Consider the following 22530-nt stretch of genomic DNA (forward strand, 5'->3'; position numbering starts at 1 on the left):
ACCAACTACTCCCACAAGTGGGACTTTGAAGCAGGGTGAGAGAATTAACATTGATTAGATTAGATTTCCTACAGTGTGGAAACAGGCCCTTCGGCCCAACCAGTCCACCCTGGCCCTCCTAAGAGTAACCCATCCAGACCCATTTCCCCTCTGAATAATGCACCTAACACTATGGGCAATTTAGCATGGCCAATTCACCTGACCTGCACATCATTGGATTGTGGGAGGAAACCAGAGCAGCCAGAGTAAACCCACGCAGACACGGGGAGAATGTGCAAACTCCACACAGACAGTTGCCCGAGGCTGGAATCGAACCTGTGAACCCTGGTGCTGTGAGGCAGCAGTGCTAACCACTGAGCCACCGTGCCACACCAAACATTGTTCCAGTGTTAAGCTGCTATAAGTCAACTGTAATTGTGGTGGGCTCCCGCTCACCAGTTTAACTGGGATTGGCAGCAGAAACAGCAGCAGACAGCTTGGACACAGATTTCTGACATAGTTCAAAGGAAGTCTTTCTGTTGGAGCCTTTGAGTCCTGTATCAAAGGAAACTGTTCAGACAAACAATGCACATCGCGTAAATTTAACTTGAGTTGTAAATTTGCTGGAAGAAAAATGAGGAAGGCAAGGATACGTTAGATGTGTCTGAAAAACTGTCTTCATATTACTTTGTGTTTCAGTAAGACTCCTCCAGTAAACACCAGCAGATCAGCCTGGGACTCCTTGTCTTTTGTAATTAGAATATGACACAGCACCATGAGACACCCACCATTATATGCCATTGTTCGACGTGATAAACAAAATCTACTGGATTCCCACTAAAAATTGTTAAAAGCACAAAATCATCAAGAAATATTTTTTTTTGCCATTTTCAGAACAAATATTTCGAGGCAAATTAGTAGATTGATCTGTCCATTACAATATCAGTAGGAATGGCCACTGTGCACTTTGTGGAGACAAAGTTCCACCTTCAGACTTAAAATACCTTCCATTATGCTCTGTGGCATTTCCACCGTATTGAATGTGAAAGATTCAATCAAGACTGGACAAGACATTGTGGGCCATTAGCAACATTAACCACACAGTATTACAGACCAGCATAATAACCATTCTACCATTACCACTGAGCCAGAGGATTAATCACTGGTTCAGTGAAGAGTGCAGGATACAGGCCAGGTGCAGCACTGGGAATATTAAAGAAAAATGAGGTGTTGACCTGATGAAGCTACAACTGGGGAGTACTTGCATGCTTAGCAGTGGGAACAGCTTGCAGTCTACAGAGCTATGTAATCCCGCAACCAGCAAATAAGATTGAAGTGCTGCAGTCATGCCGCATCCAGTCACGAATGGAGGTGGATGAGTAATAATTAACACAATGAAAAGGCTTCACAAATATCCCCATCTTCAAGAACAGGGAAGCTGAGCAAAAGACCAAGGTTGAAGCATTTTCAGTCTGAAGTGCTGAATGGAAGATCCATCTCAGCCTCCTGTTAGTCTTCAGCTCAAATTTAAGTTGCATGATATCAAAACATGACTGAAGGCACTGGATGCTGCAAAAGCCATGGGTCCTGACACTATTCTGGAAATAGTACTGAAGTCTTGTGCTCTCGACAAGCTGTTCCAATACAGCTACAACACAGGCATCAAGTCAGCAATGTAGAAAATTGCCTGAGTATGTCCTGTCCACAAAAAGTGGGCCTATCCAACCTGGCTAATTATTGCCCATCAGTCAACCCTCAAATAATTTGTAAAGAGTATTACAGTGATACCAACTGGCACTTCATGATATCCTGCTCACTGAGACTCAGTTTGGGTTCCTCCAATCAGCATTTGACCTGAGTCCAGCCTTGGTCCAAACATGGAGAGAAGAGTTGAACTCAGGATGGGAAGTGAGCATAGCTACCTTTGACATAAAGCAGCTTTTAGCACAATTTGAGTACATTGCAACAACACTCAAGAATCTCAACACCATTCAAGATTAAGCATTGGCTTGATTGGCACTTCATTAGACACCTTAAATATTCACTTTCTCCATGACTGATGTACAGTGGCAGCAGTATATACCATTTACAAGTTGCACTGCAACAGCTCACTGAGGTTCCTTCCAACAGTTCCTGATAAACCCCGAATTATAACATCTAGAAGGACAAGGGTGGATGATTCATGGAAACATTATCACTTGCAGGTTCCTCTCCAAGCCACATACCCTCCTGATTTGGACCTATTGTTGGATAAAATAAATTGGAGTTCCCTCCTTAACAGCTGTGGGTCAGTTTACACTCCAAGGATTGCAGTAGAACCATAGAATTTTACAGAGCAGAAAGAGGCCATTCGACCCATCATGTCTGTACCATTCGACCCATCATGTCTGTACTGTTTAGTCTGCTTCTCGTGGTTTGTTCTTGAGGAATCTACACACTGATTTTTGTGGGTTTTTTTTTGATAGCCAGACTACTAAGACCCTGTCCCAGGAGACACGAACACCAGCTAGCCACAAAAAGACACGACCCTCTCTCCCTCGTACCCCTACACACGGATGAAAAAAAACACCATTTCGAGTGGGACAACACATCTATCCTGGGACAGACTAAGCAAAGACATGCTAGAGAATTCCTAGAGGCCTGGCACTCCAACCACAACGCCATAAACAAACACATAGATCTAGTTGCCATCTATCAACCCCTCAGAAAACAAACAGGAAATGACATCACCACAAACCCCAGGAACCCCATCCAGGAGCAAGATATAAATAGAAAGCAGGAGACAACAGCTTCACTTCACTTGGAGGTCGCCACTGATGATGTTACCTAGCCAGGTAATGAAACATCTGGATATCAAACCTACAACTCAGCGAGCAAACCTACACCCTAAACCTCAACCTGAGCTACAAACCTTCACAAACCTTGCAATGGAATATCCTTCTTTACCCTATCAAAATTATTCATAATTTTGAACACCTCAACAAGGTCGCCTCTTAATCATCTCTATTCGAAGGAGAGTAAGCCCAACTTCTCTTACTGTTCCTTGCATCTAAAATCCCATATTCCTGATATCATTCTTATTAAACTTGCAGATAGCTTTTTCCATTAAAAGTCTGTTTCCTTCACACTCTGCACAGTGCCTCAAACCATCCTTAAGTCAGACTGTGACCCCCTAGAGGTGAGATCAGCTGATCTCGTGAAATGGAGGAACAGGATGGAGGGGCAATTTGATCAAACCTGCTTCTGGATTGCCTCATAAGGTCTGTATTTTGTTCACTCTAAACAAGGTTTGATTGCCATAATGATAACATTTTTAAAAAATTCACTCACAGGATGAGGAAGTTATTGGCTAGGCAAGCATTTATTGCCCATCTCTAAATGCCCAGAAGGTAGTTAAGAGTCAACCACATGGCTGTGGGTCTGGAGTCACATGTAGTCCAGACCAGGTAAGGATGGCAGTTTCCTCTCCTAAAGGACATTAGTGAACTAGATGGGTTTTTCCAACAATTGACAATGGGTTCATGGTCATCTGTAGAGTCTTAATTCTAGATTTTTTTGAATTCACATTCCACCACCTGCCATGGTGAAATTCAAACTGAGGTCCCCAGAAACTATGTGAATCTCTGGATTAACAGTCCAGCCAATCTGAAATAAAACAAAAAAGAGTGCTTTGGTAACAACTCTGAGGATGAGACCTTTTTTTGTTCGTCTGCCGATAACTTATGCTGTTACTAACAGGGAAAACTGAAATATTTAAAACCAACAGCTAAGTAGTGCTCCTGACCTTTTTTATCTCCAGCCCCCGCCCTCACGTTTTCACTGAAGAATGATAGCCATTCCCCATTGTCATGTCTTGAGAATAATGGAAAATAGTGGATTTTAAAGAGATTTTTAAAATTTACTCTCAGGATGTGCAAGACCATTAGAATACCAACATTTAATATCTGCTCTGAACTACCTAGAACAGGTAGTTGTGAGTCACAGTTTTGAACTGTGGAGTCTAGTTCTTATTTATTAGAACAGTATACGTGACACTTCAGAGGACAGTTAAGAGTCAACTGCATTGAGGCAGGACTGGTGTCACTGAAAGTAGAGACTTTAACTGCATTTAATTACAATTTGGAATGTATTGCTTGAAGTAGTGGTGATTTTCAAAGGGAATTGGATATATACTTGCAAAGGGATACAATTGTGCATCTGTAAAAACTGAAGAATGGGTCCAATTGTATCACATATGCAGGTACAATGTCAAGTTGCCTTCCATACTGCAAGATATATAAGATGCTTTAATAAGCCTTCAATATAATCTGTCTTTCACTTTTTCCCCTAGTTGTCTATGTTACATAGTGCAATGCAACAGTGGTCCGTATTCTTTGTTTTTGTTTTAATCCCATGACATAGACAAAGAAAGTGGGATTACTGTCAAGTTAGAAGGAAAGAGGCTTTCATTTTGAAATTACTGTCTCCCTCGAGGTTAGTCAGATTTTAACTCACTGACAAGGAAATAGTCATATCTGTCACTGTACTTCTGAATATGTGAAAAAAGCATTGGAAACATTTCAAATGAGGCCAACACAGCCTGGATTTAGGTCATTTAGTAAAGTTCTGAAGGTTAAACCATTGCTGCTTTTAAATGAGAATCTAACCTTGGTGGGTTGAGTTGATCTGTCAGTCAAATGGGAAATTACAATATTCATGCAATTAAATCAAACATCCTGATTAAGTGAATAAATTTTGATAACCAATATTAGCACACTGGTAGTTTAGAGGCATGCAAAATGCTTCACTGTAAAGATTTCTATCATTCTATTGGTGACAGCAGCATTGTGTACTTTTAAAACAGAGGCTTTTCATCATCACATGATACATCAGTGTTTTTTGCAAACTAATTAGTTGAAGGATTCTACCGAACAATTTTCAATATAACACATAACTATTGGAAGCCAGACAGTTATAATATAAAAGCAGCTTGTTCTGGTTTCCAGCAACACATTGGGAAAAGGAGGTACATAGGAAGTACCAAGGGTCATCTGGTTGAAAAAGCAGCATCACCTTTCATTATTCTGAAAATGAGCACAGAAATTGTGTGAATAATCATATTCAAACTAGCTTTGGTACTGAGTCAAACACTGATCAGAAATAACACTTTATTATAAAGTATATTTCCCCAATGATGACAGTCTTTTAAAAATACTGTCACGAGATTGGCATTATTAATTGAAATAATATTCTAATTATGACCTAATTTGAAAATTCACCTTTTCATAGTGAAAAATACTTTGTAAACTCATTTTGGAAACTGCTTTATTGAAATGTATACGCAAGATTTATCTGTTCTCGTTTTCACTTCCTTGTTAGAGAGCAAAAACATGAAGAGACTGAATTTGTATCAGTCTACAATATTTGTTTGTCACGGTATCAGTATAGTCAGTAAAAGTAACATCAGTAACACATTTATACATCACCTTTATATTAATTAAGCATTCAAAGGCATTTCTTCAGAGCATTATCAAACATAAGCAGATATTAAATCAAAGAAGCAAACATTTAGTGAAAGGCGGATATTTAAGAACAGTCTTAAAAGGATATTGTAAGATAGAGAAGTGCAGAAGTGTAGTTCGGGATTTTTTTAAGCTGGGGTCCAACAGTTGAAGGCACATTATCAATGGTGGAATGATTATGATGGGGAATGGACATTAGAGAGTGCTGATATCATGGAGCGTTCTAAGGTTGGAAGAGATTACAATGATACGTAATCATAGCTGCTTGCATAGATGTGTGTTCTGTGAGCTATCATTCTCTTTAAATTTTCCAAATAACAGAACAAAAATATTGGCACTGTCATTCTGCCCTCTTTATACTATGAGGAAAGAAACAATGAAAATGTTCCTGTTTTTCACCTGTTTTAAAGCTCATGCTGCCATTCATTTTGAAATTGAGAGACTCTCAGTATAAGTAAAAGCATGCTATAAAACACTATTTTAGAAATCTTTCATACCTACATTAAATATTTAGACATGGTTTATTTCCCTGAGATGGGGGATCCAGAACTAGAGGGCATAGGTTTAAGGTGAGAGCGGAACGATATAAAAGGGACCTAAGGGGCACCTTTTTCATGCAAAGAGTGGTGAGCTGGAATGAACTGCCAGAGGAAGTGGTGGAGGCTGCTACAATTACAACATTTAAAAGGCATCTGGATGGGTATATGAATAGGAAGTACTAGAGGGATTTGGGCCAAATTCTGATAAATGGGACTAGATACAACATGGACATGTTGTTCGAAAGGTTTATTTCCATGATGCACATTTCTATGACTCTTTTTCACTAAAACATTGCACTAGATGCTTATTACTGCCAAGTTTCCTGACCTTTCCCATCCTTGTAGCACCTTTGTTCTCATGTGCACACAATGCCAGGCTGACACTCACACCTCAGTTACTCAAACATGGCACTAGCTGTCCCATTTCCCCCTTCCTTGCAGGTAATAAGAAAGAAACCTAGTGAACAAGAGATGAATCCACTACCCACTCACCTTATGAATCTCCAAAGCCAGTCCAACATCTACAAGACACAAATCAGGAGTGTGATGGAATGTCCCCCTAACTTACCTGGATAAGAGGTAAGAATAATGAAATACCACAACACATGACTTTGGTCAAGCTAACACACCTCTTTATTCAGGTAAGTTTGGGGATCGTCACCCTGGACAAAATAGCCCACTTCACTGTTACTACATGCACAACCTTCATTCTGTCTACCACCAACACACAGCTGCATCGTGTACCATCTACAAGATGCACCGCAGAATTTCATCAAGGTTCCTTAGACAGCATCTTCCAATCAGAATGACTGTCATCCAAAAGGACAAAGGCAACAGTTACATCAGAACACCATCATCTGCAAGTTCCCATCAAGCCACTCGCCATCCTGACTTGGAAATATATTGCCGTTCCTTCATTGTTGCTCGGGAAATATCCTGGAGTTCCCCTCAAACAGCATTGTGTGTATACCTACACCAACCAGACTACAGTGGTTCAAAATGGCAGCTCATCACCGCTTTTAAGGACAGTTAGGGATAAGTAATAAATGCCAGCTGAGCCAGGGAAGCCCACAGCCCCTGAAAGAGCAAAAAAAAACATGGACTCCAGTGGAGGCTACAGCCATTGGTTCTACTGGCAAAGGAATGACACAGTGTTGGTGATGAGGAGCTCGGTGGCCATGCAAAGCAAGGTAATTGGGAATCTTCCATTGCTCTTGCTTTCTTCTCACTAACCTATTTACGCATATAAAGAGCATGAACATGAAAACTGCATTCAACCACAATGTGGAACCTCATGGCCCAGTATATATCATACCTTACTAAGCTTCATTTAGCTTTCACCAGGGCAATGAAGTTCCTGAACTCATTGCCAACTGGTGCAAACACAGGCAAAGGAGCTGAACTCCAAATGTGAGGTGAGAGTGACTGCCTTTGACATCAAGGCAGCATTTGACCAAGTGTGGTATCAAGGAGGCCCAGCAAAACTGGAGTCAATGGGATTTAGGAGAAAGCTCTCCACTAGCTGGAGTCACACCTGGAACAAAAGAAGTTTATTGTAGTTTTTGGACATCAATCATCTCATCTCCAAGACATAGCTGCAGGAGTTCCTCAAGATAGTGTGCTAGGCCAAAGCATCTTCAGCTGCTTCATCAATGGTCTTCCTTCCATCTTGAGATCAGAGTCATGATGTTCGCTGAATATTATACAATGACTAGCATCATTTGCAACTCCTCAAATACTGAAGCAGTCGATGTCCATATGTAGTGAAATCTGGACAATGTCCAAACTGGGGCTGATAGGTGACAAGTAAGGACCTTTTCAGACAAGAGAGAATCCAATGTCTACTTGTATATTCAATGGCATTACCTGTGCTGAATTCACACTACCAACATCTTGAATATTGCCATTGACCATAAACAAATTTTATCCATCCATTTCACCACGATGACAAAAAGATACGCGCGAGCAGAGACTGGGAATTCAGTGGCAAGTATATCAGCTCGCAACTACACAAAATCTGTGTCAAAATGTGTGGCACTGGAAAAGCACTGTTGGTCAGGCAACATCCAAGGAGCAGGAGAGTCGATGTTTCGAGCATAAGTTCTTCATCAGGAATGTGTACTCAAATCTGTCGACTGCCTTCCAGGCACAAATTAGAAGTATTATTGAATAGTGTACAGGAAGACCAATTTTGTAAAAGAGGCTCAAAAAGGGGTCCAAACTTTTGTTGTGGATGCAATAGGATAAATACTTGTTTTAGGCACATTCCTGTTCTGTCTTAACTTATACACAGCCTGTTATATTTTTTCCAGTAGATTGTGAGTGCTTGTGCCCATGTCTACTCTTTTTGAAATTTTGATGCATATTTAATGCCTGAAAAGTGACATGACATCAACTTCTAGGTCCACATTTTTGTTAAGTTAGAAATTTCTCCAAGTCAACATTGCATTCTTTTGTGGTAGAAATGACACATGTAAATGGTATATTTCATGCAATTTACAGCTTGTTATTAAATGATATGTTTCTTTCGTATCAAAGATCTTTCAAGCCACTACAGGTACACCGGAAAGATTGGCCTAAAGGTAACTTCGTTCTGATCATTAACAATTTGTTGTATAAAACTGCTTAAGAAACAAATGAGAGCCCCACCTCTTGAAAACTGTTGGAATATTATTGTTGGTGATCTTTTTTCTTGTCCTCCTAGAAGACTGAATATGGTGAATTCGCAAATATTTGCTAATTTGGATGATCAAGTGTTGCAAAATCAAACAATACAAATGAATATTTGCCTTCTTTTGCACAAATCAACAAATCCCTTTTGCACATCACTTATGTATTCAATCTTCCGGAGATTATTCAGTACATTCTGCAGACCACTGTTATCCATCAGACATATTCCATTTTGCATACACTTAATAATTCTTCTTGACATGTTATATTAGTATCGAAACAAAAAGAGTAACTATCACAATTTTATTAATAAACAGCAAAAGCTTTGGGTGGGAGAGTAGGGGTGGTAAGGAAGTAAAAACAAATCATAAGTTTCCACTGTTAAAAGATTACTTTGTTACTATGAACCAGATAGTTACTTGTGTGATTTGGAAGACGTGTGTGTCCTTCCAAATATTCAGGGGTTCATATGTATGATATTCACTTATCGTGTCCAATGCAGATAGAGCGGTATTTTAAAAAGTGAACACAAAAGCTGTTAAAACAAAGTGTCACTGAAGAAGTGTCACGAGACCCAAAACATCAACTCTGCTTTCTCTCCACAGATACTGCTAGACCTGCTGAGCTTCCCCAGCAATTTCTGTTTTAGTTACAAAAGTTAAGTATGCTGCAAAATACTATGTGACCTTTTGCTCCTGAAGTGAGTTTGGAAATTTATCCTGATTGAAAAGGGATCTGAGCGAAGGAACTGAATTGTCTTTTTTTTTGTCCAGAAAGACAAGCTCAACGATGTGTTAGACAAGTATGGAATGAATCCTATTGATCATTCATTGCATTGTGTTGGGTCCCTCATCTAAATACAAAGACATTGGTTGTCTCAAACTCACAATAATGAAATATCACAACACATGACATTGGTCAAGCTAACACACCTCTTTATTTGGAAAATGAAATTGGGCTTGCAACAGGTCACATGGATAAAACATAAGCAGCTTTACAGAGAGACCACAAAAACACCAGCAAACCAATTGCATTCACTTAAGCAGCCAAGGCAATAAACAGCAATGTCTAGAAAGTGGGAGAAGGATTCTATTCAATCTGTTCCCACTTCAGGTTCACTTGAGAACCAACCTCCTGACCATTCAACAAAACAAAGCATCACAGCTCACTAACAATCCTTTGCGTTTCAAGACCTTTACTTTAGCCAAGGTATCAACTCATCCAAGAAAGTACAGTATTGCTATGACAGAGAACAAAATAACCACAAGTCAAAATTTACTTCTTGTTTGCTTTTTCTACATCTAAGAATTTAAACCTTTTTTGCTGGTTCTTTATTATGGGGAGGTGATGGTCTCATGGTATTTTCACTCGACTATTAATCCAGAGATCCAGGTAATATTCTATGGACCTTGGTGGGATTTGAATTTTCTTAAATTATGGAATTAAGAAGCTAATAATGAACATGAAACCACTGCTGATTGTCAGAAAAACTATTTGGTTCATTAATGTCCTTTAGGGAAGGAATTTGCCCTCCTTACATGGTCTAAACTAAATGTGACTCCAGACCCACAGTAATTTCATAACTCTTCACTTCCCTTTGACCATGAACATTTATGGAGAACAAATAATAGCCAGTGTGTGCCCGTATCCCATGAAGGAATTAAAAACAAACTGTGTGAAAAAACTTCCACGCCAAGTGTGGGATAATAAGTATACTTCATTTTTAGAAAATCATAAGACAGCTTCCTGAAGAAATCATTTAAATTTGGGAACAATGACTCTAAGAGTAAGAAAACACTTACAAAATACATGGTTAATTTCTGTCTGTGACAAATTGGTTGCTATATTGAGAGGTGTAGGGTCTGGAGAAGTTACAAAGCAGAAGAGCCAAATCTGATTGTAAAGTAAATGGAAGTAGAGGAAATAGCAACAAGTGCAAAACTGTTGTAATAGAAGCATAGGGCTCACATAGTGAGCTTCTGAACACTGATAGTAGAAAATGAAATGGTTACTTATGACTTTGCAAAACAAAATAGCATCTCAAGATATAGAGCAGCTGAAAACTATAGCTAACCAGTGTGAAATGAAGAATGGACACTTGTGGTACTAAAGATTTGGGTTTCACTCCAATTTTGGAACAAGGAATCCAAGACAGAAATCTCCTCCTGGAAATGTGGAGGCTACATTTATAATTTCAGGCATGAGAGATTTCTGTTTCATGTTTATGAATCATGATGTTTGTCTGAAAACTCTGTTGCCCCTCTTCTCTTGTTTAATCTGATGGCCTCCTTTGGTAAGGCATCTTGGTAGGCCAGGTGTCATCAACATCTTTAGAGAATAGCCCTTGTCGACGATGACTGATCTGTTGTTTCAGTTTGAATAAAAGGCAAAATAGATTCCATTGTAACAGAAATGATGTGCAAGCTAGTACAATGTACCTCAAAATCAGTAACAACATGAGAATGCTCCAGACTAAAGGTTGAAGTCAGCAGGCTCCAGTCAGACATGCTGGGAGTTTCTGATCTTGTTATCTGCCTTTTGCATGGAAACACTGCACTGAGTTAAAGCTGCCTCCGCCACCCACCACAGCCCCTTGCTAAAGAATGAATCGTATTCATATTACTCATTCCAGACCAGGCATATTATCAGAAGGCATTTGATCAGGCTTTTCATGACTGGCTTGTCAGAAGTATGAAGTGTGTGGGAGGAAATGTGGTTTCCTGGTTGGAAAGCTGGCTGCAGACCATGAAACCAAGATTTAAGAGAATTGGGTAATTGGGTATGTACAAAAATAGTGTATTTGTAACTTGAAAGTTGCAACTTCAAAGAATAGAAAAGTTCTGATAAGCAATAGTTTCTAAAAGTACAGATTGTCTTTGACCCCCATCCAATTACAACTTGCCAAAAGCTCCTGTTGAAAATATGCTTCAGTCTCATCAGTGTCACAGCAAGCAGAAGACAGTGTTTTGTTCTTGCAATGGGTCACCATGACATAATTAATTGAGGGATTAGGGCAAAGGTCTATTAATCTAAGGTTCATTCATGACATTGAATGTTCATTGATATACCAGGGCTAGCACATTTATCAGCTACAATGTGCAGTGCTGTGCTCACTTAAGTTTCTTCAACACCATTACAAAAACCAGTGATTATCATAGAGAAAGACCAGGGTGACAGATTTATGAGAGTGTGACACCTACAAGATCCTGCTCCAAGTAACATAAGACACCAGCATGTACTTATATCACCATTCCTCTATCTTTCAAACTGTAGAGCTTCCTCCTGGACAGCATAGTCAAAGGGAATAATTTGAGGACTGAACTGAAGTGTGCAATAACAAGCCTCACCAGTCCTATATTCAGCCATCTTCAATGGTTGGAAGATCCCTGCTGATCTTAACAGTAACATGAAAAATGAACAATCAGGAAACCAGACAATGGCCAGGGATTTTTATTTTGGCAGGGGACGAAGCGGTGGGGGAGGGATTGGATTGGGTGATGTTAGGTGACAGCGGCATTGGAATTGTTTAGTGTGCTGGCAGAATTTAGGTGGAGTACGTCACCAGTGTGCTACAGTGACCTCTGGTCAGCAGAAGTGTGATTCTACTGCACAAACCTGTGCACTGTGTCAAAAGTCAGATAGCCAGATGACTGCAAATCCAACTTGTTAATTCGAGTCCAGTTTAGAAAGAGAAGGGAGAAGCAGAATAGATGGTCCATGGTCAGGTAGGCGGGTACAACAAAAAGCGATTGTCAGGATGCTCAGTTGGAACAACTTTCAAATCTCCCTAAGAGAAGTTGTATTATCTTTCCTTTTAGCCCCAGATCACTTGATGCCCTACATTTTCACTACTGGTTCTATACATATGCATCCAATACTTAATTTCAGAAGTACCTTAATGCAAACAAAATCACATTCAAACATTCCAGAGACGTACAACCAAGTTGTTTTCCTCCTGCATATATACTGCTACATTAATGTCTGCTTCCATCTGTTTCTCTGGGTAAGCAGTGCAAAATATTTGCCATATACATTCTAATCTCATGCCAACTTTCCAGGACCACTGAGATGTGCAAGAATAATTTCACACCATTGCTTCTCAATGGGTTACCTATGACTTGCCTCTGTGACTGCCAGTTTCTGCTGTGAAGTAACATTACCCTTCCGCCACCCTCAATAATTTACCTCTGTACTTTTTGGCTTTTTAAAAGCAAAGTCATGTTCATGTGACATGGGCATCACTAGCTAGGCCAGCATTTATTGCCCATCCCTGATAGCCCTGGAGAAGGTGGCAGTGAGCTCGCTTTTTGAATTGCTGCTGTCCTTGGGATACAGGGTTTCCTCAGGGTGCTAAGGGAAAGGGAGTTCCAGAATTTTGACCCAGCTACAGTGAATAAATGGTAATATAGTTATAAGTCAGAATGCTGCATAACTTGGAGAGAAATTTGCAGTTGGTGGCATTCCCTGAATCTGCTGTATTGTCTTTCTAGATGGAGGTCACTTGTTTGGAAAGCCCTGCTGGAGGAGACTAGACATATTACTACTGTGTATTTTGCAGATGATACACACTGCTGCAACTGGACATCAGTAGTGAAGGGAGTGAATGTTGATGGCTCTGGATGGGGTGCAAATTAAGAAGGCTGGCACCGTCCAGGACAAAAATGCCTTCTGCTGAATTTTTGGAGCAGCACTCATCTGGTCAAAAGGTTAATCCATCATACTAGTAACTTATGCTCTGCAGATGAGGCAGCATCAGGTGTATTAATGTCCTCAGGAGTCCTAACTTCAGATATGGTTTTGTAGCCACAGTTTTGTAAGGCTGGTCCATTTCAGTTTCTCATCCCCAATAACCCCAAGGATAGGTGAAGAATTCAGTGATGATAATGCCATTGAAAGTCAAGGGTGATGGATGGGTTGTCTCTTGATGGTCATTGCCTGGTATTAATGATGAAAATGTCACTTGCCACTTGTCAGTCCAAGCCTGGATGTGGTTCAGGTCTTGTTGCATATGGTCAGTGAGTACTTTAGTATCTGAGGACTCAGAAATGGTGCTGAAGATTGTACAATCCTCACTTATGACCTTATGATGCAGGAAAGGTCATTGATAAAACAGTTAAAGAGAACTGAGCCAAGGACACTACCCTGGGCAACTCCTGTAGAGATATCCCAAGAGTGAGATGATTCACATCAAATCACCACAACTCTCATTTTTGTGTTACTTATGATTTGAAACAAAGTAGAATTTTCCACCTGAGCCCCATTGGTTCCAGTTTTGGTAGGGATTCCTTGATGCCATATTCTGTCAAACGCTATCTCGATGTCAAGGCAAGTTGCTCTCGCTCACCTCTGGAATATAGCTGTTCATCCATGTTGGGATCAAGACTGTCATGAAGTCAGGAGATGAGTGGTCCTGGCAATGCCAAAAATGAGCACCAATGAGCTGACTATTCCTTTCTATAGCACTTCAGATGACCTTTCCATCACTTCACTTAACCAGTGCCTTGTCTAATTCTGAGTCGCCCTATTTGATTTCCCTTGAGTTGATGTGTCTGGTGCTGGTGTTTGTAAGATCTGCAGTGCATGATGGGTATTTGTGCCGTAGGCCTGCTTCTTGCTCCTCTCTGTGGCCAGATTCCTCATCTTGGGTGGGCCCTACACGAAGAGAAAGGGAACACAGGTGAATAGATCGTATGCAGCCCATAGCTCTGCAGACATAAACAAGGTCAAGATGAAGCTGTGAAACAGGTCGGCAAATATGTCTGCTGGTTAGTTACTAACTAAGTGTTAAGTGTTACCAGAAAGACAGAATTGAGATAACACCTACCTTACAGGGTTGGCATGAAGTCACTTGGTTTTCCCTCACCCACTCCTACAGCTTTCTCCTACAAAAATAGAGCAAATAGATGCTTTCAGCATTAGAATTTAGGAAGGGGTGTTAGTCTCTACTAAGTCAATAAATTAACCTAGAGTAAAAGAAATGGAAAACATGCAAGATGTTTCAGGAACATTCATCAATCATACAATAATTATGCAAAGGAAAGGATACCTAAATTCTCACCTGATGTCAATCTGGAGCTGCAACTTTTCTCAGAATAGTGTTATAGTGATACGATGTCAGGGGCAGTGTTAGGGTCAGTGCTGGTGCTATGTATTATTGTCCTAGTATCATGCTAAGGTTAGATTGTATGACATTTTCAGACTACATTTCTTCCCATTCAGTGTTTGCACCTTATAATCCCAACAGAGATTTTCTCCTAGTGCTTGAGAAAGTTTGTACTTGAATACACACAATGCTTCATTCTTCCTGTTACTCTGTATGACTGCTGAGGATCTCACAAAAAAATGGCAGTGACCAAGTATCATCTCTTAGAACACAATTTCTAGGCTTTCCTTGGTGAAAACGATATTAATTCTTCCAGTTCCTCAAAATGTCCATCACATAACTGCTGGACTACATCAGAAACAAAGTAATGCTTCATACTTTTAGCGTGGTTGCACTTCCTTCTCCCTTCCAGGGTGAGGCAGGGAGTTTGTCAAGGAGATTATATCAAACGCTTCTCAAGAATTTGGAAATCCATCAACTAGCATTGGTAGAGCTGAGAATATTACATGCAAAGTTTTGGCTCATTTGCTCAATTATCCCAACAGAACCAAACTGACTTTAAAAATAAGAGCATTCACACGTCCGAACAAAATAATGGCAACTCCAAAATATTAATAGAAATATTAGAATAGAGCAACAGCAGCTGCTGTAAATGAGCATTAATGTCTGAACAGTTCAGCATTACCTCCAAAATAACTGCATTGACAAGCAAAGAGAGAAAAACCAATGCAAGAATAGAGACCTTCACATGCCAACAAAATATATCCTGTGGAGTTAACAGAATTCTCGCATCATTGGAGCAAAACCAACTCTTGGACTAAGAGTACTCATGGAGAAACAGAGCAATGACAGCTGTGGAATATTTCACAGAGCAGTATCTATTCCAAAATATGATGTGGAGGTGCCGGTGGTGGACTGAAATGGACAAAGTTAAAAATCACACAACACTAGGTTATAGTCCAACTGGTTTATTTGAAAGTACTGGCTTTTGGAGTGCTGCTCCGAAAGCTACCTGATTAAGAAGCAACGCTCCAAAAGCTAGTGCTTCCAAATAAACATGTTGGACTATAACCTGGTGTTGTGCAATTTTTAACCTTATTCCAAAATATTACAACAATTATATTGAGGGATACTTCCTTCACACACACAATTGTACAGAGGAACGCCAACTCAAAATTAATAGCACACCCAAACAAAGAGTTACAACTTCAGAATAACAGCACTGAAAGGCAAACAGAATAATACCAACTCCAAAGTAATGTACACGACTGACCACAGCAACATGAATTAGCTTCAGAATACTGTATATAGTCATATGAAAGTTAAATTTTTAAGAGCAAAACTTTGGACCAAAGTTGAGAGTTTGATTTTCTCATGGGTAATGTTTTTGAGGAGTTGATGTGCATACTCGATTTGAGCTCAAACAGACAATAATACAGTGGAAGAAAGTTAAAAGCAATGACAATAAAAGAACTCATATTACTTTTCCAACATACATTTACCTAATGACATTACAAGCTCTGTACTTTTATTGAACACAAATAAATATATAGCATGTTGACCACAACACTTCATGTTGAAATCTTTCAAAATCATTCTGATCACCTTTTATAGCATTTCATTCCAATAGATTGGTTGTATAACATCAAGTCAATTTTAAATTGTATTTATGTATCACATCATCATCAGTAGAAACATAATGTAGTCATTATAATTTCAACCTTTGTAATACTGGCTGCACTTAAAATGCCACAGTTTTGGATTGCAGGTATATACTAGTATTTTTGATTGACTGAAATATTAACGTATAAATTGATGGAGAGAAAATCTAAAGATTCATGCATGAACCTTCAGAGTAATGCAGTAATTAAAAGACAGTGTATGATTCCTGCCCATTTTTACATAAAATAAAGGAGAATTTCTATTTTATAAGTCAGTCATGAAGTCAACTTTTACACAAGCATATAAAATAGCTGCATATACAGAACAAAGCAAAACAAATTCCAGAATCACATTGTTCACAACTCAATCTGATAACCCAGACTCAATGACAACTGATAACCTAGATTCAATAACAACCTGATAACCCAGACTCAATAACAACCTGATAATCCAGACTCAATAACAACCTGATAACCCAGACTCAATGACAACTGATAACCCAGACTCAATAACAACTGATAACCTAGATTCAATAACAACCTGATAACCCAGACTCAATAACAACCTGATAATCCAGACTCAATAACAAGCTGATAACCAGACTCAATAACAACTGATAACCTAGATTCAATAACAAGCTGATAACTCAGATTCAATAACAAGCTGATAACCCAGACTCAATAACAACTGATAACCTAGATTCAATAACAAGCTGATAACTCAGATTCAATAACAAGCTGATGACCCAGACTCAATAACAACTGATAACCTAGATTCAATAACAAGCTGATAACACAGATTCAATAACAAGCTGATGACCCAGACTCAATAACAACTGATAACCTAGATTCAATAACAAGCTGATAACACAGATTCAATAACAAGCTGATGACCCAGATTCAATAACAACCTGCTAAACCAGGTTCAATAACAACCTGATAACTCAAATTCAATAACAACCTGATAACCCAGACTCAATAACAACTGATAACCCAGACTCAATAACAACTGATAACCCAGACTCAATAACAAGCTGATAACTCAGATTCAGTAACAACTGATGATCCAGATTCAGCAAAAGCTTGATGACCCAGATTCAATAACAACCTGCTAAACCAGGTTCAATAACAACCTGATAACTCAAATTCAATAGCAACCTGATAACCCAGACTCAATAACAACTGATAACCCAGACTCAATAACAAGCTGATAACTCAGATTCAATAACAACCTGTTAAACCAGGTTCAATATCAACCTGATGACTCAGATTCAATAACTACTGATGACCCAGATTCAATAACAACCTGATGACCCAGATTCAATAATAACTGATGACCCAGATGCAGCAACAGCTGATGTAGTCGTGGCCGAGTGGTTAAGGCAAGGGGTTAGAAATCCATTGGGGTTACCCAGTGTAGGGTCGAATCCTGCTGACTACGTTATGTGCAGCGTTTCATGGGCAGCACGATGGCTCAATGGGCGGCACGGTGGCTCAGTGGTTAGCACTGCAGCCTCATAGCACCAGGGTTCACAGGTTCAATTCCAGCCTCGGGCGACTGTCTGTGTGGAGTTTGCAAATCCTCCCTGTGTCTGCATGGGTTTCCTCCGGGTGCTCCGGTTTCCTCCCACAGTCCAAAGATGTGCAGGTCAGGTGAATTGGCCATGCTAAATTGCCCGTAGAGTTAGGTGCATTAGTCAGAGGGGGGTGGGTCTGGGGGGTTTACTCTTCAGTGGGTCGGTGTGGACTTGTTAGGCCGAAGGGCCTGTTTCCACACTGTAGGTATTCTAATCTAATCTAATCTAACTGATGACCCAGATTCAATAACAACTGATAACCTAGATTCAATAACAACCTGCTAAACCAGGTTCTATAACAACATGATGACCAGATTCAATTAACAACCTGATAACCCAGGCTCAATAATAACTGATGACCCAGATTCAATACCAACTGATGATCCACATCAAGCAACAACTGATAACCCAGATTCAATAACAATTGATGACCCAGATTCAATAATAACTGATGACTCAGATTCAATAACAACCTGATAACCCAGATTCAACAATAACTGATGACCCAGATACAGCAACAGCTGATGTAGTTGTGGCCGAGTGGTTAAGGCGAGGGGTTAGAAATCCATTGGGGTTATCCAGTGTAGGGTCGAATCGTGCCGACTATGTTGCGTGCTGCGTTTCATGGGCAGCACGGTGGCTCAGTGGGTGGCACGGTGGCTCAGTGGTTAGCACTGCAGCCTCATAGCACCAGGGTTCACAGGTTCAATTCCAGGCTCGGGCGACTGTCTATGTGGAGTTTGCAAATTCTCCCTGTGTCTGCAAGGGTTTCCTCCGGGTGCTCCGGTTTCCTCCCACAATCCAAAGATGTGCAGGTCAGGTGAATTGGCCATGCTAAATTGCCCGTAGTGTTAGGTGCATTAGTCAGAGGGGGGTGGGTCTGGGTGGGTTACTCTTCAGAGAGTCGGTGTGGACCATTGTTGGGCAGAAGAGCCTGTTTTCACACTGTAGGTAATCTAATCTAATCTAATCAAATCTAACTAATGACCCAGATTCAATAACAACCTGATGACCCAGATTCAATAACAACCTGTTAACCGAAATTCAATAACAACTGTTGACCCAGATTCTGTAACAACCTGATAACCCAGACTCGCTAACAACCTTATGACCCAGATTCAATAACAACTTATAACCCAGATTCAATAACAGTCTAATGACCCAGATTCAATAACAACTGATAACCTAGACTCAATAACAACCTGATGACCCAGATTCAATAATAACTGATGATCCAGATTCAGCAACAGTTGATGTAGTCGTTGCCGAGTGATTAAGGTGATGGGTTAGAAATCCATTGGGGTTACCCAGTGCAGGGTCGAATCATGCTGACTGTGTTGCGTGCTGCGTTTCATGGGCAGCACGGTGGCTCAGTGGGTGGCACGGTGGCTCAGTGGTTAGCACTGCAGCCTCATAGCACCAGGGTTCACAGGTTCAATTCCAGCCTCGGGCGACTGTCTATGTGGAGTTTGCAAATCCTCCCTGTGTCTGCATGGGTTTCCTCCGGGTGCTCCGGTTTCCTTCCAAAGATGTGCAGGCCAGGTGAATTGGCCATGCTAAATTGCCCGTAGTGTTAGGTGCATTAGTCAGAGGGGGTTGGGTCTGGGTGGGTTTCTCTTCAGAGTCGGTGTGGACTTGTTGGGCCGAAGAGCCTGTTTCCACACTGTAGATAATCTAATCAAATCTATCTGATGACCCAGAGTCAATAACAACTGATGACCCAGATTCAATAACAACCTGTTAACCGAGATTCAATAACAACTGTTGACCCAGATTCTGTAACAACCTGATAACCCAGACTCGCTAACAACCTGATATCTCAGACTCAATAACAACCTGATATCTCAGATTCAATAACAACCTGATATCTCAGACTCAATAACAACCTGATATCTCAGATTCAATAACAACTGATGATCCAGATTCAACAACTGACAACCCAGATTCAATAACAACCTGATAACCCAGACTCAGTAACAACTGATGATTCAGACTCAATAACAACCTGTTGACCAAGATTCTGTAACAACCTGATAACCCAGATTCAATAACAACCTGATATCTCAGACTCAGTAACAACTGATGATTCAGACTCAATAACAACCTGTTGACCAAGATTCTGTAACAACCTGATAACCTAGACTCAATAACAACCTGATAACCTCGACTCAATAACAACCTGATAACCCAGACTCAATAATAACCTGATAACCCAGATTCTGTAACAACCTGATAACCCAGACTCAAAAACAACCTGATATCTCAGACTCAATAACAACCTGATATCTCAGATTCAATAACAACTGATGACCCAGATTCAATAACAAATGATAACCCAGATTCAATAACAACAAACAGAGGAATCAAACAAAACCAAAAGCAATACAACCGTTTTCACAACCAAGCAGCAACTCCAACTCCAACAGAACCATGTTCTCTCTCCAGCAAAACAACACATACTCCTGATTAAATTCATTTCAAACCAACAGCAGAATGATGGTATTCACTCCTTCATGGAAAGGAATCAAATCCTTAACTTTGAACGAAACAAATCTCTACAAACTCACGGATATCAACACACAACCCTTATGTGCAAATCATACAGGATGCATGGAAACAAAGCAAGCTCAGCACATGAGGGAGAAGTAAGTAAGGAAAGATGAGGATGCTTGTGCAGAACATAAATTCCAGAATGTTCTGCTGCAGTCTGATTCTGCTCTGTTTATTTTATGCAATCCAATACAACCCCAGAAAAACTCCAGAATAACACAAATGTTCAACAGAGTAATAGGTCCTGCTGCAAAATAATATTCATGTTGAAATAGCAGTATCAATTCCATAATAACATTCACAACTGAACATAGAATCACCTACTCCAGAATATGAAGATTCACACTTAGACAGTGCTTAATCTAGTGTCGAATCACACATACAACCCCAAACAGACCAGCAACTCCAAAATAACAGGACACCTGAATATCACAACATCACATTCAAAATGGAAGTGTTCAGTTAAAAGGAGTAAAGCACAAGTCAACATAATATCACTCACAAACAAAGCAACATCTACTTTGGTGTAATCTATATAACCAAAGAGTGCACAATGAACTCCAGCATAACACTCTGATGACACCAAATCAACTTCAGAATTCTGAACATCACAAAAGCAACTAAACAAAAAATATAGAATCCTTTCAGTGTGGAAGCAGGCCACTCAGCCCATCAAGACCACACTGACCCTCCTAACAGCATCCCACGCAAACCCACATCGCCTATCATATCCCAGACTAATCCACCTAGTCTGTATATCACTCGACTCTATGGGGCAGTTTACCATGGTGTTTTAAAAAATTCTCAAGGTCAAGGACCAGGCTCGCAGGAAAGTAGTCTGACACAGAACAAACAGCCAAGAGGCGAGTCTGCTAGAATATAAGTGTTTTATTCCCCGCAGCGTCGCCACAACCAGGTCTCGTACTTACAACGGGTCTGGTTTATACTCACTCTACGTGTTACCGGAACTGGGAGCCGTCAGTTCTCGTAGAGCGGTTGCCAACAACCCACGCTCGGCGGTTAAACGCAACCCCGGAGCAGACTCACCGAACTGGAGACTTTTCCAGCTGATATACTCTTTTCCAGATATAAACATTCATGTGAACAGCAGAGCAAGGCTAAAAAACACATTCCATTCTGGTTACATACAGATAAGAAGATTCACACGGGGAGGTGTGTAATAAGATTCACACGGGACTAAGCAACACCTCCATTCCGGTTAGATTCACACATGTATTGGGACATAATTTTTAACCGTTTCACCACATTCCACTGCTTGGCCCAATACATGTGTTACATTATGATTCACACATGTATTGGGACATAATTTTACACCACATTCCACTGCTTGGCCCAATACATGTGTTACATTATGCTTAATTCAGTTCAATTCGTTTCAGTTAATTTCAGTTCAGTCAATTCAGTGTAGTTCAATTCAGCTCAGTTCAGGTCTGTTCAGTTCAATTCAATTGTGTTCAATTCAGTTCCGTCCATTTCAATTCAATTTAGCTCAGTTCCATTTTGTTCCGTTCAATTTGATTCACTTCAGTTCCACTCAGTTCAGTTCAGTTCAATCCCATTCAATTCTGTTAACTCCGCTTCAGCTTTTTGGACATGCCCACATCCTCCGCTGTACCCCAGGCAAGGGGTTCTTCGGCAGGACTGGGATCCTCTCAAGGGTGGACAGCAGCGACCCTGGGGTTCCTCCGGTCGCCCCCCACCATTTCTCAAACAAACTGCCACGTACATGCCCACATCCATGCCATCCCGGGACGGTCGGGACCTCCACAGTTTGTTCTTCTGGTTTCTTAGTCTTTTTCCAAAACATTGTTCTGTATCAAAATCTCTCCTCAATTGCGATTGACCCTGCTCGCAGCGCCAAATGTTTTAAAAAATTCTCAAGGTCAGGTTCGTAGGAGAGTAGTCTGACACAGAACAAACGACCAAGAG

General features: G+C 40.4%; 1 protein-coding gene across 3 annotated transcripts in view; it reads right to left on the bottom strand.

The window, feature by feature from the left end:
- Positions 1 to 22530, bottom strand: part of LOC122550442 (NALCN channel auxiliary factor 1-like) — a 528822-nt gene that overhangs the window by 98567 nt on the left and 407725 nt on the right. Inside the window, exons 3-4 of one of the 3 annotated variants that reach the window (XM_087987874.1) lie at positions 14514 to 14571; positions 9617 to 14341 (exon numbers count right to left, since the gene is read on the bottom strand). The exons of the other annotated variants lie outside the window; for them this stretch is intronic. Coding sequence (XP_087844000.1) covers positions 14559 to 14571 — 13 coding nt within the window. The 3' untranslated portion in view covers positions 9617 to 14341; positions 14514 to 14558. Of the gene's footprint in view, positions 1 to 9616; positions 14342 to 14513; positions 14572 to 22530 lie in introns of those variants that run through there. 3 annotated transcript variants of the gene reach the window in all.

This window comes from Chiloscyllium plagiosum, unplaced genomic scaffold, assembly GCF_037043375.1.
Source record: "Chiloscyllium plagiosum isolate Xiang-an unplaced genomic scaffold, Cpla_swu_hap1 HiC_scaffold_6, whole genome shotgun sequence".
NCBI classification, from domain to species: Eukaryota; Metazoa; Chordata; class Chondrichthyes; order Orectolobiformes; family Hemiscylliidae; genus Chiloscyllium; species Chiloscyllium plagiosum.